We start from the raw sequence: 14,791 nt of genomic DNA, 5'->3' as shown, positions 1-14,791 counted from the left end.
CCAGAGACAATCCTTTCTCTGACATCCATATCTTCAGGTTAGGTCAGTAGCAAAGCCATCTACGTACATTGTAATTTTATGAAGGAATGCAACTCTGGGTCTGTCCTTTATAGCAGCCAGGTTAGTATTCCCCCTGGAAAAACGTTTTCTGCAGGTGTCCTGGAATGTAGTAACAGAAGACAATTTTTCATTGGTTCATACAATAGCAAATGGCAGTACTGAGTAAGGTAAGCAGCTTGAATGGCACATCTTACCGTGTTTTTCATGTCAACTCTTTTTTGGTCAGTGAATGGAGCATGCAGACTGTGCAGCCTTCTGGGGATGTGAATCATGTGAGTTGGTCCCTATTCATTATGACCCTTGGTAATTGTGGGATGTGTATTTCTTGCCTCAGCTGAGTAATGAAATATTCATTATCATCATCCCCTTAGTTCTCCTCTTTCCTTTGTGACATCCATAGAAGCTTTAATTCATTTGTTTTTTGTCTCTTTAGATTTTTTACTATGAACTCCATAGTTGTAGTATAATTCACAGGGTTTTGACCTTGCAGATACAACTTTTCATTTCCTTAGACCTTTGGATTCTATTGCTTGCCTCAATCCCTGGGATTTTCTGATGAATTCTGCACCTCCATTCAACCACTTTAGTCTTTAAGCAGCTTGATCTCATTGAAGTTGTAGTGTAATTTGGGGTAATTATAAGTAAGGGGCTTATTGTGAAATATAGTTATTGTAAACTAAATTATTATATATTTTAACATCTAAGACACTACATTGTCAACACTGAAGGTGAAATTCCAACAAAATTATTAACTACTAAATTTGGTAAGTAACTCCTTCATTAATTATACCTGCAATAAACATTCTTGAGCAGTCAGGAAATGATCTGTTTCTTTTGACGGTGAAGATTACTTTGTTGGAGCTAAAAAATACACTACAGCCTTGTTATTTTGGCGATTTTTGCATTGCTTGCAATATTGATGTATTGCAAGCAAATAGCAACATATCGCAATCCAGAGTTCATAATTTGATGAACAGGCCAATACACTGTATTGTGCACAATTTTAAGGCATAAAGGAATGAAATCATTTTGAATTAAAGTCATAAAAATGTACAGTATATTTCTATTAAAGAAACAGCATTTTCAGAATACATCAAATTGCTTTTTACCAGAAATGCCACCTTAGAAGGGTTATTGCTTTTGAACTTTACTCTCAAGACTGTTTCCGATTTATTTGGACTCCTCTCAGATGTGTTAGTGAGTTTCATGCTCAACTACCTACCTACCTTAATTACTGGCACTGCCTACTTCCAGTCACATCATATAAAAATCTTGATACGTACATTTTCTAAAGTCCTGTAAACTTCTTTAGGATGTCCATTTTTGTCCTCTGGTGAGTGAATAGTTTTTAAAATTACAGAATGCTGTTATGACTAAAAAAATGGCAATTTTTCTTTTTTAAATGGGGAATTAGTGATATACAGTATTAGATGTGACTGAAGATGGCAATCTTTGAAAGCAGTGAGAACAGCACGTACTTTGGAAATTGCTGAGGACACTTATGATGTACAGTATTTTATAAGGATGATTACAATTTTTTCACTCCTTTTGTTGTATTTGTATTGTTATGCTTTTATGGAAAATATGACTTTCCTTGATTTCATAGAAGAAAGCTTATTTATATTTACCAAAATTTGCTTAGTCTGACCTTGATTTCATAGAAGAAAGCTTATTTATATTTACCAAAATTTGCTTAGTCTGACACCATGAAAAAAGGTAATTTTTTCATGCAAACCAATTACTGTACTATACTTGGAATAAACATTTCCTCCTCCCATCACCATCATTTTCACAGCTCATTTTCCATACTAAAAAGAAATTGAGGGTCTTTGCTTTCTGGAACCCCACGATCTAATGAAGCAGATGCACAGTAATGCTGGCCAGTAGGTTATTTTCTTGATCCAAGAATGGCAAGTACAGAAGACCATAAATGTTGTATAAATGTTTGAATTTGGTTTGTAAGATAAAAAGACATTTAAAAAAATTACATGTAAAACACTTATATTTCTGTTAGTACGGCTTTTAATATTTTCTAATCATTGTTCATCAAAAGAAACTGTTGTAACATTAAATCTGTATACTACTGTGTTAAATTCTTGAAAATCATTTTGCAGTATGATGTGATCAATATCCAAATAGACTGCACTAATCTAGGATTTAAATGACTATTTCAATACTTTAAAATGGAACTCAAAATAATGATTAAAGAAAAGGAATAAATGGAGTAAAACAATAATTTCTATGTAATAATTTTATTCTATATCTATGTACAGGTTGTAAGGACAGGTCAGACACCAGTAAATGGGGTCATCATTGTATCGGGATGTGTACAGTAAAATGTAGCTGGATCAGTAAAGGTAATAACATCAGAATTTATTTCAGTGAAGTACAGCTTTCTCATTAACAACAATAGTGAAAAAGAGGCCTCCAATGAAATGTCTTTTACAACACTTTAATGATCTCACTACATACTGATAATTCATCAACAATGTCATCACCTTGCTACAATGCAACAATGTATTGCAGACCTCTGTACAGTGCTGTATAAACCTTTATTCACACTTACCCTTTCTCATGCAGCAGGTTAGACAGGTGATAGGGAATAGGTAAGGAATCCAATTTGAAATGATGATGTTCTTAATCATTAGCAGCTAGTAAATGCAATTAGATAAGAACGTGATGACACTGTGTTTGATCTGCTAAGTTGAAAGGTTATGTATTGGGCGACCTGGGAGTGGATGAGGTAAGCAGACTTGAATATGGATATCACATTTTAAAAAGAAGAATTAAAATCAGTATGAATCTGTGTAATGCATAGTGGATAAAATAAACTCACTATACTGTAAAAATGTATCAAGTAAGATCTGCATGTGTTATAGGTATCAAAAAGAATGCAAACCTAATATGACGTAATGTACACGTGTATAACCAAAATTCGGCACTTTTTCACAAACACTACAGTAAAATGAAAAATATGAAACACATGCTTTCAATGTGGTACTATTACCACGCAAAAGAAGATATTACTCTATAAATATGTTTACCTGAAAATATTACATTTGAAATACAATTTTTTCAATTTAAATATTCAAAGGTCCTCTTACCTCATCCCCAATCGAGATGCATTCGGTTGGTGCTTCAAAAACAATACCGGTAATGTTTGTACAACTCAACGATGGCTGGTTTGATTGACTTCTGTTTTATTATTATTATTCTTATGCAAAACCAGAAATGTGACTCTGTGGCTTATTGAGTGACCCAAAACACTGTGTGAGGTAGACTCTGCCTGTCTCAGCCCACCTCTTTTGTACTGTGGCGGTGAATGGAGCCAAATTTTCTGGTACTGTTTATGACCCTATATCATCAATTAGTGGACATTTATTTGTATTACACTCAACGACAAGCTCTCATAAAAAAGCATACAAAAACTTCAACCACCTTTAATATAAAGAATACGACCTCGAGTGAATTTCAAAATATCTTATGAGACTTATAAAGTTCTTATCCCTTGTTTTCCTCAAAACACTGCATGTTGCTGACTACATACAAATAAAACCCACTATAATAAAGGGCCTAAGGAACCTTGAAAACTCTGGCTTTTATATTTTTTTACTCTCTGTCTTTGTTCCAGCAATACTGGGTAGATAATCAAAGTACAGTGCACTGAATATCTTTCACACATTGTTAATCACATCTAGTCCTTTACATTGCAAGTATTTATAAACATATCTTTATATATGTATGCAGACTAGAAAAAAATCATATAATTTTATACATACCATTCAATCTCCATTTGTGCACTGTAAGAAATCTTGACATCTCCCAAATATATGACCACCTGACTTGGTATTATCTTTTCCTGACTTACAATTTTTCGCACAAATTTTTCTCTTCGAAACATAAAACATAACATTGCAATTTGCTCAAAAAGACAATAACATCTTTACTCTTCCAGGATGTCTACTGTCAAATGAAATGTGTCTCATCTGACAAAGTTTGAAGAAGGCTTCTTATTAAGGTCAATGAAGTGCAACTGTCAAAAACTTGTTGTTATAAACTACTTCAGAAATGTAACATATTCAAGAGGTAAATAATTAAATAAGTGTTTACAATAACTACAAAGAAACAAAATTTATATTTTGAGTTCAGTAAACTATAAGCATACTGAATAAGTTGCATTCAGAACCAATATCCAAGAGAACTGAACAAAGGATTAAAATTATATAAAAACAATCATGTCTTGCAATTCAAATAATAAAACTACGAACTTGGCTTCGAATTTCTGCCAATACTGAGTCATAAAAGATACATTCCTTTTGTCCAAATTAAGAATCATACCTTGTGTGTGTTAATTTCTTTGAAGGGAAGACGTCTAAGAAGGAAAAACTAATATGTGTACACCATTACTGAGGCGTCTTTCAAACTAAATTATAATTTAGCGTTCTCAGGATAAACTAAGTGTTAATCACAGATTTCAGTTTTCAGCAGCAAAAGTTACCTGTTTACTACGCAGACTGTATAGACTACTGTATAGTCCACAGCACTACATTAAAATTTGGAATTGGGTTAGTTACTATTGTACATTAAAGTATGTAGTATGTTTGTATATATGCATTTACTTACTTGCATTTATTACTTTTATTCGAAAAAATTCAAGCCATTTAGTTTCTGACTCATTTCCTTGATGACCCAGTACATTCCATACTAAAATAAGACTTTCAGTCAGTGTCAAATAATTCACAAGTCAAATGGTCACTAACATCACTTTCGTTCCTAAGATAACCCCAGAACTTCATTCCGAAGCGAGATTCAAACTGACTTCACTGTGGGCTAAATGCATTTAAAACACAACAGATTATTATGACATTTAAACACTATATATGGAAACAAACAGGACTGATAAAGAATGTTAATATTATACCTGATAATAGGATATCCATAGCAATACAAAGGATGAAAACTATCAGCAAATGTCCATGTCAACAACATAACAGATATGGTATTTCTACCATGTAAAGAATATAGCAGGTCCACTTCACTGATATGAAGCACTCCTTCAAACCCATAAAACGGGACAAGGTTCACAGGTCCACTAAAATAATGGCAATAATCAACACTGGATAACAAATTTGCACTTATTATATGACAAAAAAAGTCTTGGCAAATCTCAAAAGTCACTGCCAGGCAATTTTCGTGCTGATTCATAAACATCACAAAACATTTGTTTTTTTCAAATTCAAGATGTTGTTTGAAAATTTTAATATGAAAAAGAAAAACAAAATTGACAGGTAGTGACTAACAGAAATGCCTTTTGTCAACGTTATGCACTTGCCCTTTTTTACCTCACATTCCAAAAAAATTTAGTTTTCTCGCTCACAGTTTTAGCACTGTTTTTTCTTTAAATGATTTCACTGACCCCATATTTCATAGGGTACTACTTTCAGTTTTGGAAATATTTCACCGGTTTAGAAAATCCCATTTCTGGTCTATCGCATTTCTGATGTGTATTTTTCCTTAATCTTCAAATATTTAATTTGTGCTTTCATCACAATTAGCTTTTTGACACAAAGTTTTGTCTTGCACAAACACTGATTTATTTCTTCAGCCACCCTTTTCCATTTTCTGCCAAAAGAATGCCTCCTCCTGGGTGCCACAATAAGGTCTTTATGGAGTAAGGGCATAAGGTCCAAAGTCTCAGGAAAAGGGTCGTATCTCTAAGGGAAGGAGCGGGCTGCAGTCCTTACAGTGAGTAACCACACCTCGTAAATCATGCATCCAAATTTGGAGTTATAAAACACACAAGTTCTTCACCAAATAAAAAAGTGCTGCTTAATAAAATATGGGTGTGAAATAGCCATAATCACAAAATATATGTCCATTTCCAAAGCAAGATAACCCTAGTGTTTACACCAGAGAAGAAAACTCCAATACTATTTGTGCCGTCACAAAAAAATATCACTAGATAGAGGAATTCTCTAATGCCATGCAAAAAGGTTCACTTCACAAATACAGTAGGAATCTTGGAGTGAAAATAACCTGAAAATGATTACTGTGTCCAGTCAAAAATAGCATAATGCTGAAAACAAGCAATATTATATAACAGAAATAATGAAAACAAAAACAAATTAAGTTCTACCCAGGTACACACAATGTCTAAACACTCATGGGTTATGCAGGATTCTTTGCCCAAGACTAGTTGCTGTGTCACTCTACAGTGAATACTGTTATTGGATTTGCCAACTTCCTTTGACAGTCGTCACGAGCCAGTTTATAACTGGACCTCTTTTGTGAATTAAGAATGTTCTTCATAGTAATTTCAGTATTGGTTAAGACTATGGAAAATTGTAAAATGAGAGCCTTGAAGTACAGTAAACCTACCCGTAATAAATATGGCAATACTGCAAAATAGGAAAAAATCAGTCCAATGAGCAACGTACAAAGAAAGAATTGAATTTAACCAACCTTTCTCTCATAATCTCTTACAAATGACAAGGGATTACAGAGTGTAATTTTGAGTTTGTTGCAATATTTGCTAAAGGCTACAAGTGTTCAGTGTAAAATAGCTGCAAGATCAGTCTCATCATTTCCTTATGTTATTCAAGTACTATAATGGGAACTTGTTATTGTTAATAGAGTAATTTAAACATTAACTAAAGCTGAAAAAATTCAGGCACTGCAGTCAGATATGCATGTTGAATTAAGACGTGTGGGAGACTTTAATTTCCAACCAGAAATCTTCTCTGTTCACTGCTACTGAAACAGACAAGAACTCATGCTAACTTACTTTTGTTCAAAACTGAGACAAGTTGAAATAAATAAAAAAAGTATAAGAATAAGTAGTAAATAACAATGATTTACTAGTGATGTGTTTGCAACTGTAAAATATCTAACCATTACCAGGTGTAAGCTGAAATCATTAACTGCCTATAAATAGCTTAGTCAGCTAAGTGTACTCTAGTTGCTATTTTGCTCCAAGTACAAAAGATGGAAATGTAACAGAAATGTTAAGATGATGATGATGAGAAAACATCAATGAGCAGAAGGAAAAGGAGCATTAAGAATAGTTGATAGTGGTGCTAATTTCCTCAGCTTCCCAAGGCACTTTACCATACCAAAAGATAACACGAAAATAAAGTGCAGGGTAAAACAAGCCTTAATTAATAAATGCATACTAAAGAACATGTTTCATATAAAAAGCGCTGGTGAAAATACCATTTATGTATTATGTAACTTAGCTTTACTATGAATTTCTAAATTTTCCTCAAATGAACATTAAGACATCTATCAGTGAGACGAATTCTTAATTTTGTACTCTGCTTTACTGATTAACATAAAAAACATTCAAAATTTAAGTTTAACATTCTAAAATAGTCTTACTGTATTTGGTTTATCATCTCGAAAAAACTTGTGGTAGAATGCACTTTTTAAAGTTGAACTATTGCCACAAGGTTTTACTTAGATTTATCTCATATCACTGCTTATTTTTCCACGATTATAATTCTTGTCTTTTTTCACTTCTTCACTTCAAATTACCCAGCATTTTTTTCATATGCGTATTCCTCAAAAGTTAGCAATGTATGGAAATTATTAAAAATATCACACAAAATACAAATCATGAATGGAGTGCCTAGTGGCTGATGAAATACACCTAAGACACCTTTAAAAAAGAAATGTGAAGCTTACCAAGAAATCATTCAAGAGTGAGAGTCAGTCAAATGTATGTAAAAAAGAATATTCCTTCATGGTTCATATCAACTGGACGGTTACTTCAAAATGAAAGCTTACCACAAGTAACTCAGGTCCATGTTCCCAGAAATGGAAACTGCCAAAAATTTTGCACTCTGTACTGTATTACATTATAAGATGAAGTTCTCTCAACTACCAAATTGGATAACTAAAGTATTTTTATGAATCATGTTAGTTTTGGAAAATGAGTACGTACAAAATTAAAATTCAACCTTTGTACTTTTAACTTTAATTATTATGGAATAACATTATGCACCAAGCAAGCAAAATGAGAGGGGTTAGTTTTGATAAAAATGTTTCACAGGTATTTCAGTGTAGTAAACACAACTATATTTACTTGGTCACCATGAAATTCTATTAAGGATAATTCAAGAAATTAAAAGGATAGTATGGAGATGAAAAGGGTAAACCTTAACCTTAATACTCTTGCAATTTATACGAGCAAACAGCGCTTACAAATCCTGTATCACAACGTAAACCTATGATTAAGAATTATCCTGACCAGTTGTTATTTCTGAATGATTTCTCCTGTCATTTAATACTGAAAACTCTGTGAAATGCATTAGCAAAAGAAGGTTAAAAGGATAAGGGATTAAATATGATGTACAAGAAACCAATTAGTGTTTAAAGTAACTATGTCTTGCAACTGTTCTTGAAGCCCTAAAAAAAAAATGTATTTTGGTGTATCATATTCGTGATTATTGTTCGAGACACAAAGACAAAAGGTTGTGCCAGACTCAGCCTACTATTTCTCTCAAGCAAAACAAAATACTTCACTGCATATCTAATACGTTCTGCGACTTCTTTAATAAACTGCATCAGAACAGAGGACATCTTCATTTTTCCTTCAGCTGTTTAGTGACAATAACAATGCTTTTTTAATCATCACCTCAAGTATCTCATTTATTACAAATTTCAGCCTTATCCAATACACCTTTTTTATGGTTTATCCAATTCAAACCTGTCTGTATTAGAGCAAAACAAAAGTACTGTAATATGCATATTCTGTGCATATATGAATCACTGTAAATAATAATTTAAAATGGCAAAATAATAGTAACAATATTAAGACAGAATGAAACCCTGCACTGCATTATATAAAGCTGCTTTTTACATAACACTTATTAAATTGTCCCATCAAAATTTACTTTCACCAAATATGATTGTGATTTGTATTTTTGTTATTATCTTATCTCTCAAATATTGTACTTTAACTGGGCATTATTTAAAACCATGACCTTTTGCCACTATCAAATAAAACGAAAAACTTTCTTTCAATTTTCATCATTTACTTCAATACTGCATACAGTCTACCATTAACCTGCAAGTATTTTACATATTAAATTAGGAATCAGGTACAAAATTGGGCAGATATACACGCTCTCACTCCTGGAACATCAGCTCGTTCACTCTTGTCCGCTTTCACTCTATGCTTGCACTTTTCATATTCTATGAAGCTACAGATGACAGTAAATCTCTATTGCAAAGATTATACAAGAATATTCACAGTCCCTCCACATTTGATTTTACAAGATCATTGCATGTATACAAATCTAGCTGTCGTAACTCGTAAAATTTTTTTCTCTGGCTTTCTGAATTTTCAATGGAACTGAAATTATCCACATCAAAATCAAAATATTAATTAATCCCTATTATTAAATATAAAATTACTATACAGTGATATTTTGGGATGTACTCTAACCGATATTTATACAGTATACAAAATAAGGCAGTGTGAAAAACTAAATAAAAACAGCTATTGATCTCCCACTTACATTAAAATTATAATTTTGAAACCTTGGCCTTAAATAATACTGAACTGAGGGTGCACAAACCAATAAAATCTGTTTTGAAACCAGCAAAACAATTCTTGTCTTTGCTCAGTGTAACTCTGTTTCTAAAGTAGAAAACATATCTGCCCAAAAAAACTTGCTTGTGGGAACTAAATGATGCCAGGAAGCTGCGGAAAACTAGCAGAATGAGAGGGAAAGTTCACCCCCATTCCTCCACTGTGTCACCGCTCGGTTTTTCATCTGAAAACGTGAAGGATTAATAGCTTTTTGAAATAGAAAAAAAAGTTTTTCCTCCTACAAGTCTTAAATTAATAATAAAAAAAAAAAAAAGAACTGAAAAGAAGTTATACAGTATCTAAGACAACTGTACTGCAAAGATACCTGAATGGCATATTAGCCAATGAATTTCTTAAAAGGATATTACAGTACATTAAATTCCAGAAAAGGAAGCACAGTAAATTGATATACACTTCCATTCTAGAAGGAGACACTGCTGCTGATATGGTGTTGAACTTTACCAAGTAAAATAATTGCCATTTATAAAGTAATGTTGGCCACTTGAGAATTTCTTGAAATAACCAAAATTAAATAAAAATAAGACTAATGTTTCCTTTGCATGTAGGTAAAGATTTTCCCGTGTAGTAATTGCTTCCTTACTGCAAATAATCTGAAATACAAGTACTGTACACTACATGCAAGCTATTTACATCTTTAGCTAATGTTTGCCTATCTCTCTTGCTCTCACTCTCTCTCTCCCTCTCTCTTCTTCACTGTAAAGGCTTTTCACCTAATATCAACATTTTACTAAGTACTGAATAATGTTAATCAAAATCTAGTGATGTAAGGGGTAGGAGATATCTGATGAACACAAATATATTAAGACCTAACAAGTTTTGCTGACAGAGCCTGATACTGCACAGCCAAAGTGGTCCATTCTGAATGGTGTTAAGGAAAACATTACAAAAACTAACATATTTCCAAAAAGAACCTACAAACACAAATACAAGCCAAATGGAACCTCTTCATTGGGACCCCAGCATTATCCTCACAATTGCAACTTGCATAAATTTTACTGCTTTAAAAGCAATCTATGTATGTACTGCACTATATTAATACATTTTTAATAATAAATAAAACCCAGGTGAAATAATTATAAGAGCATCAAAACTTTTAGATAAAATTAAATGGAACATCTTGCCTTCATCATTTGTGAATGACTAAAGTATAGGTAGTTTTTACACTACACTGTACTTGTCTGGTTAAATATACTTATCCAGTTTTACCCTTACTTATTCTGTGAGACGTAGTTATTTTAAATCTAGGAACTGCAAAAAAGCACAATAATGTTTTCTTCCCCTTTGACTAAATTTAAATGAAATTATAATTGATTAAATTAAATTGCTGTTAATATTTGTAAAACTTCAGTCAATGTTATCACAAAAATTTCTTTGAGATGCAAATGCAAAATCAAAACTTGAAGCTTAAGTATTATTTTCCTACTTAACTAGTTTTTGTAACACTTTTTGAATTATCTCAGAAAACACAAAAGTTACCTAGTTTTATAAAATACTGTATAAAGGATTTTATTAAGTCTTTTATCTTGATCATCTGTGAACCCCACAGCAGGGTAACACTTATGATACATCTTGCATGGCACACTGCAGATGGTAAGAAAGGTTCTTAGCAGTATGTTCTCTAATCCTAGTTATACTGTTTTCTTTTTACTTTTTGTCCATTCCCTTGTGTCTCCTCTTACCTGGAAGCTATTCTGCTTCTTTACTTTGATAAATTTTCTCCTCTCACTTACGTTTAAATTAAATGTCCAAAAAATGACAGTAGAGTGCAATAATAAGCAATGGCAGGGATGCTGTATAAAATGATAAGTATGTGAAGTTTTAGAGGAACTGAACTCAATATTAAAGAGTGAAGACACTGTTCCCTATTCATTTTCCACAAACCATAATCAATAAAGTAGAGGTAAACTTAAAATGTACTGATGCATTAGAAAGTTAAATTATTTGCTTGCATGAACGGCAGTATTTTCTGCAAATGGTGACATCCAGCTCTGCCTTGTGCCAATTCATCTCTGCATAAAAATCTCAGGAAATTTTCTCTCACATTAAATCACCTAATTTATATTTCACTCCTCTAACAAACCATCTTTACCCAATAGACTCAGTTTACTTGGAATACTACTACAAGAGCAATTATCTCACTTTTCTTTCTTTGACTGGCATTAAATGTTCCAACAATACTCCATCTTGACATTTATTCCACAGTTTCAGATGTGGTCCACCTAATGTTTACTAAATATTAATGCAATTAATATTTTAATATAACTTCAAGAGAATATCTGTGAATAATGCTCTTGTCATATTATTATTATGATATCATCTGCAATATTTTATCTCATCTAACAATACAGTGGCACCGTAGGTTTCAAGAGAATAGACTTTTGAAAATCTCATCGAAGAGCTTTGGTACAAACACTCAACTTTTCCTTTATTTTTTAAACAATCAGAAATATTTAGCATTGCTCTTTTTACCAGTTACTCCATTTTTCACTTCCTAAAATCAATCTTCTTTCTAACAAGATATTTGAAAGCTTATAATCTGCTCGAGTATGACAAACCTGAGAGAGCAGGTAAAGCATTTTAGAGATGATACTGAAGGTAAACAATGTTTCCAGTGAATACGTATGCATGTATGATTTATGTATGGTAATTAAGAGAAGAATAGAAATACAAAAAATATTGTCTCATACTGACTGAACATTTCTTGCACTAAGGCCCTGTCCTTACAAAGAAATTTAAAAAGATTTGGAAACATCCCTCAACCAAAGTACAAATATAGAGAACTTGTGACTTCTCATGCCATTTTAAAAAGTAAGGATTTTGTGCATAAGTGAAAGCATTGTCAAAAGGGATACTCTACAAAACAAACAACTAACAGTTATAGTTTGCTCGAAAGTATGATGAAAGAAACCAACAACAGGAAGTAGAGGCAAGAAGTAAAATGCACAAGCCTATTAATCCTACAGTGTGCAGTGAGGATAAGAAGAAATGAATGGAAAGTAAGAAGAACAAACAGATGCAGTTAAGCAATTGTGATTGTAATGCATGAGGTTTTCAACTTGTCAGCATTCAAAGATTTCCACTGGTTACTACAAAAGGTACTTTCCATTTACATACATATTATTCATGTTGAAAATTAGAATGACGAATCTAAATATGACCAGAAAAATCACTGTGAAAATTTCATAACTAGCTATCAAATCAGGAAGATAATTTTCACAACATATTTTGTGATGGTATTCAACAGATACTATTACATAAAGGTAAAATTTAAACAAAATGTTCATGAAACAAGATATTAAATGATGGGAAATATAGTCCTCCCCAGCAAAACTTTTATACAATATTTACAGAGAATGACTAAATTCTGCATATGCAGCAAATCTGATTGCAGTTAGACAATCATTTAAATATAAAGCATTATCACTGACCTAGTTACAAATCCAAGAAAACCTTTTCCATTTCAAAGCTGACATTGACCTGGATAATTCAATCTTCTAGTAAGCATGTACAATGGCAGACAGAGGTAATTATTAACATGTTTTTCACATACAGTGCAAACTGCATACAGCTCCTTAATTTTCTCTTAACTACAATTGAGTCATTAACTTAACATTCAGATTTTTCTTATAAATGGAGGCAGCTCAGTTTTAAAAATCAATTTCATTGCTAAATTACATTGACTTGCATTCACTGGCATTAAAATGCAATAAACTCTACTTAACTAGCAAAGTAATAAAATTTGCTTTTGCTGTCACATAGAAAATTCTAAAACATTTCTAACTACCATACAAGTAAGAAAAACTATAATGCAATCCCCTAGCCACCTTTATGAGCAACTAATGAGGCATCCAATCAAATGAAAATTGTAGCTACAATACACAAAATCACAAAATTGCAACATTATGTTTACTTCAAAAGTCACATTACACTGTAACTAGTGTTGTCTTCAAAACAATTGCAGTAATTAATATGGTACAAATTTATGAATGATGCCAGGAGAAATCCAAGCATAAATCATTGTTGCATCTCAACAACACAAATTACTTTTAGAAGGAAAATAGGAGGAAAAAATGGAAGTGGGTATTCATCACTGCATAAATAATTGGTATGTAAATTTTAACCAAATTGCATGTAAACATTAAAACTGTTTCAGTGTTATGAAGAGAATCTACAGTTAAGGTAAATGAAATTATCTAAATGACAAGAAAAAAACTGCAATACTAAATATAGGTGAATATCACTTTACTGAAAACTTGAAACTTGGTGGTAAAATAATCATGCTTTGTTTTAGTCTTGGTTCAACTAGTGCATGTGTGCACACTTAGTTTCACCATTATCAAAATAATGCAGCCCTAATGGAAAAGTGATATTCAGGGCGCTCAATTATAAGGAAACATTCTTTACACAATTTGAAGCCACTGATCTCTTGACAAAAGTCAACCACCAAGACAGTTAACAGCACAATGAAATTCAACCTACTGATTATCAGTGAAATTGTACATAACTCTTGATCTCTGTTAGTTAAGATGTGATATTAAAGCATTTCCTTGTAATCTTTCATCAACTGAAACATGCACACATTATCACACTCAGATTGGGTTCAATAATACTTTTACGTTAAGTTCATTCACACGGGATTAAACTGAAAGCTGGAGTGGCAATTATTCATTTACTTGAGATACTCAAATCTGCAGTCCATTCATAAAAGCCAAATCAGTTTAAAATGCTATATTGAATGATAAATTTACTAACTGGACGAAAAAAAGAAAAGTATGAGTTATGTATTCTACAGGAAGAAGAATGCATTCAAGAATATAACTATGGAAGAGCCTTGTGTATTAGCAACAATTTGAACCATTTACGAAAAACTTTTGAAGCATTTATTGCAGATCGAATGCAGTGTTGAAAACCAATACATAACAAAGGATAAACATTTTTTGATATACATTTGCAAGCCACACTGTCCTACAATTCTTACAGTGAAGTGAGAAATGCATTCTTACTATAGAGAGTGGAGAAAATTTTACAGGGAAGATAAAGAAACTAATATTTAAGAAACACTGTAACAAAAAAAAGACTACAGTACTTAGCATAAACTTAAAACAGTGCGGCCAG

At 32.3% G+C, this 14,791-nt stretch overlaps 1 protein-coding gene across 1 annotated transcript in view; it reads right to left on the bottom strand.

Moving 5' to 3' along the window:
• Window positions 1-2,296: 2,296 nt before the first annotated feature.
• Window positions 2,297-14,791, bottom strand: part of Reph (Regulator of eph expression) — a 67,371-nt gene continuing 54,876 nt past the window's right edge. Inside the window, exon 4 of the mRNA XM_067117133.1 lies at window positions 2,297-9,839. Within this exon, the coding sequence (XP_066973234.1) occupies window positions 9,777-9,839 (63 nt within the window). The 3' untranslated portion in view covers window positions 2,297-9,776. The remainder of the gene's footprint in view (window positions 9,840-14,791) is intronic.

Source organism: Macrobrachium rosenbergii, chromosome 15 (genome assembly GCF_040412425.1).
Source record: "Macrobrachium rosenbergii isolate ZJJX-2024 chromosome 15, ASM4041242v1, whole genome shotgun sequence".
NCBI classification, from domain to species: Eukaryota; Metazoa; Arthropoda; class Malacostraca; order Decapoda; family Palaemonidae; genus Macrobrachium; species Macrobrachium rosenbergii.
The sequence above is the reverse complement of the archived record's forward strand: the minus strand, read 5'-3'. Positions and strand labels throughout refer to the sequence as shown.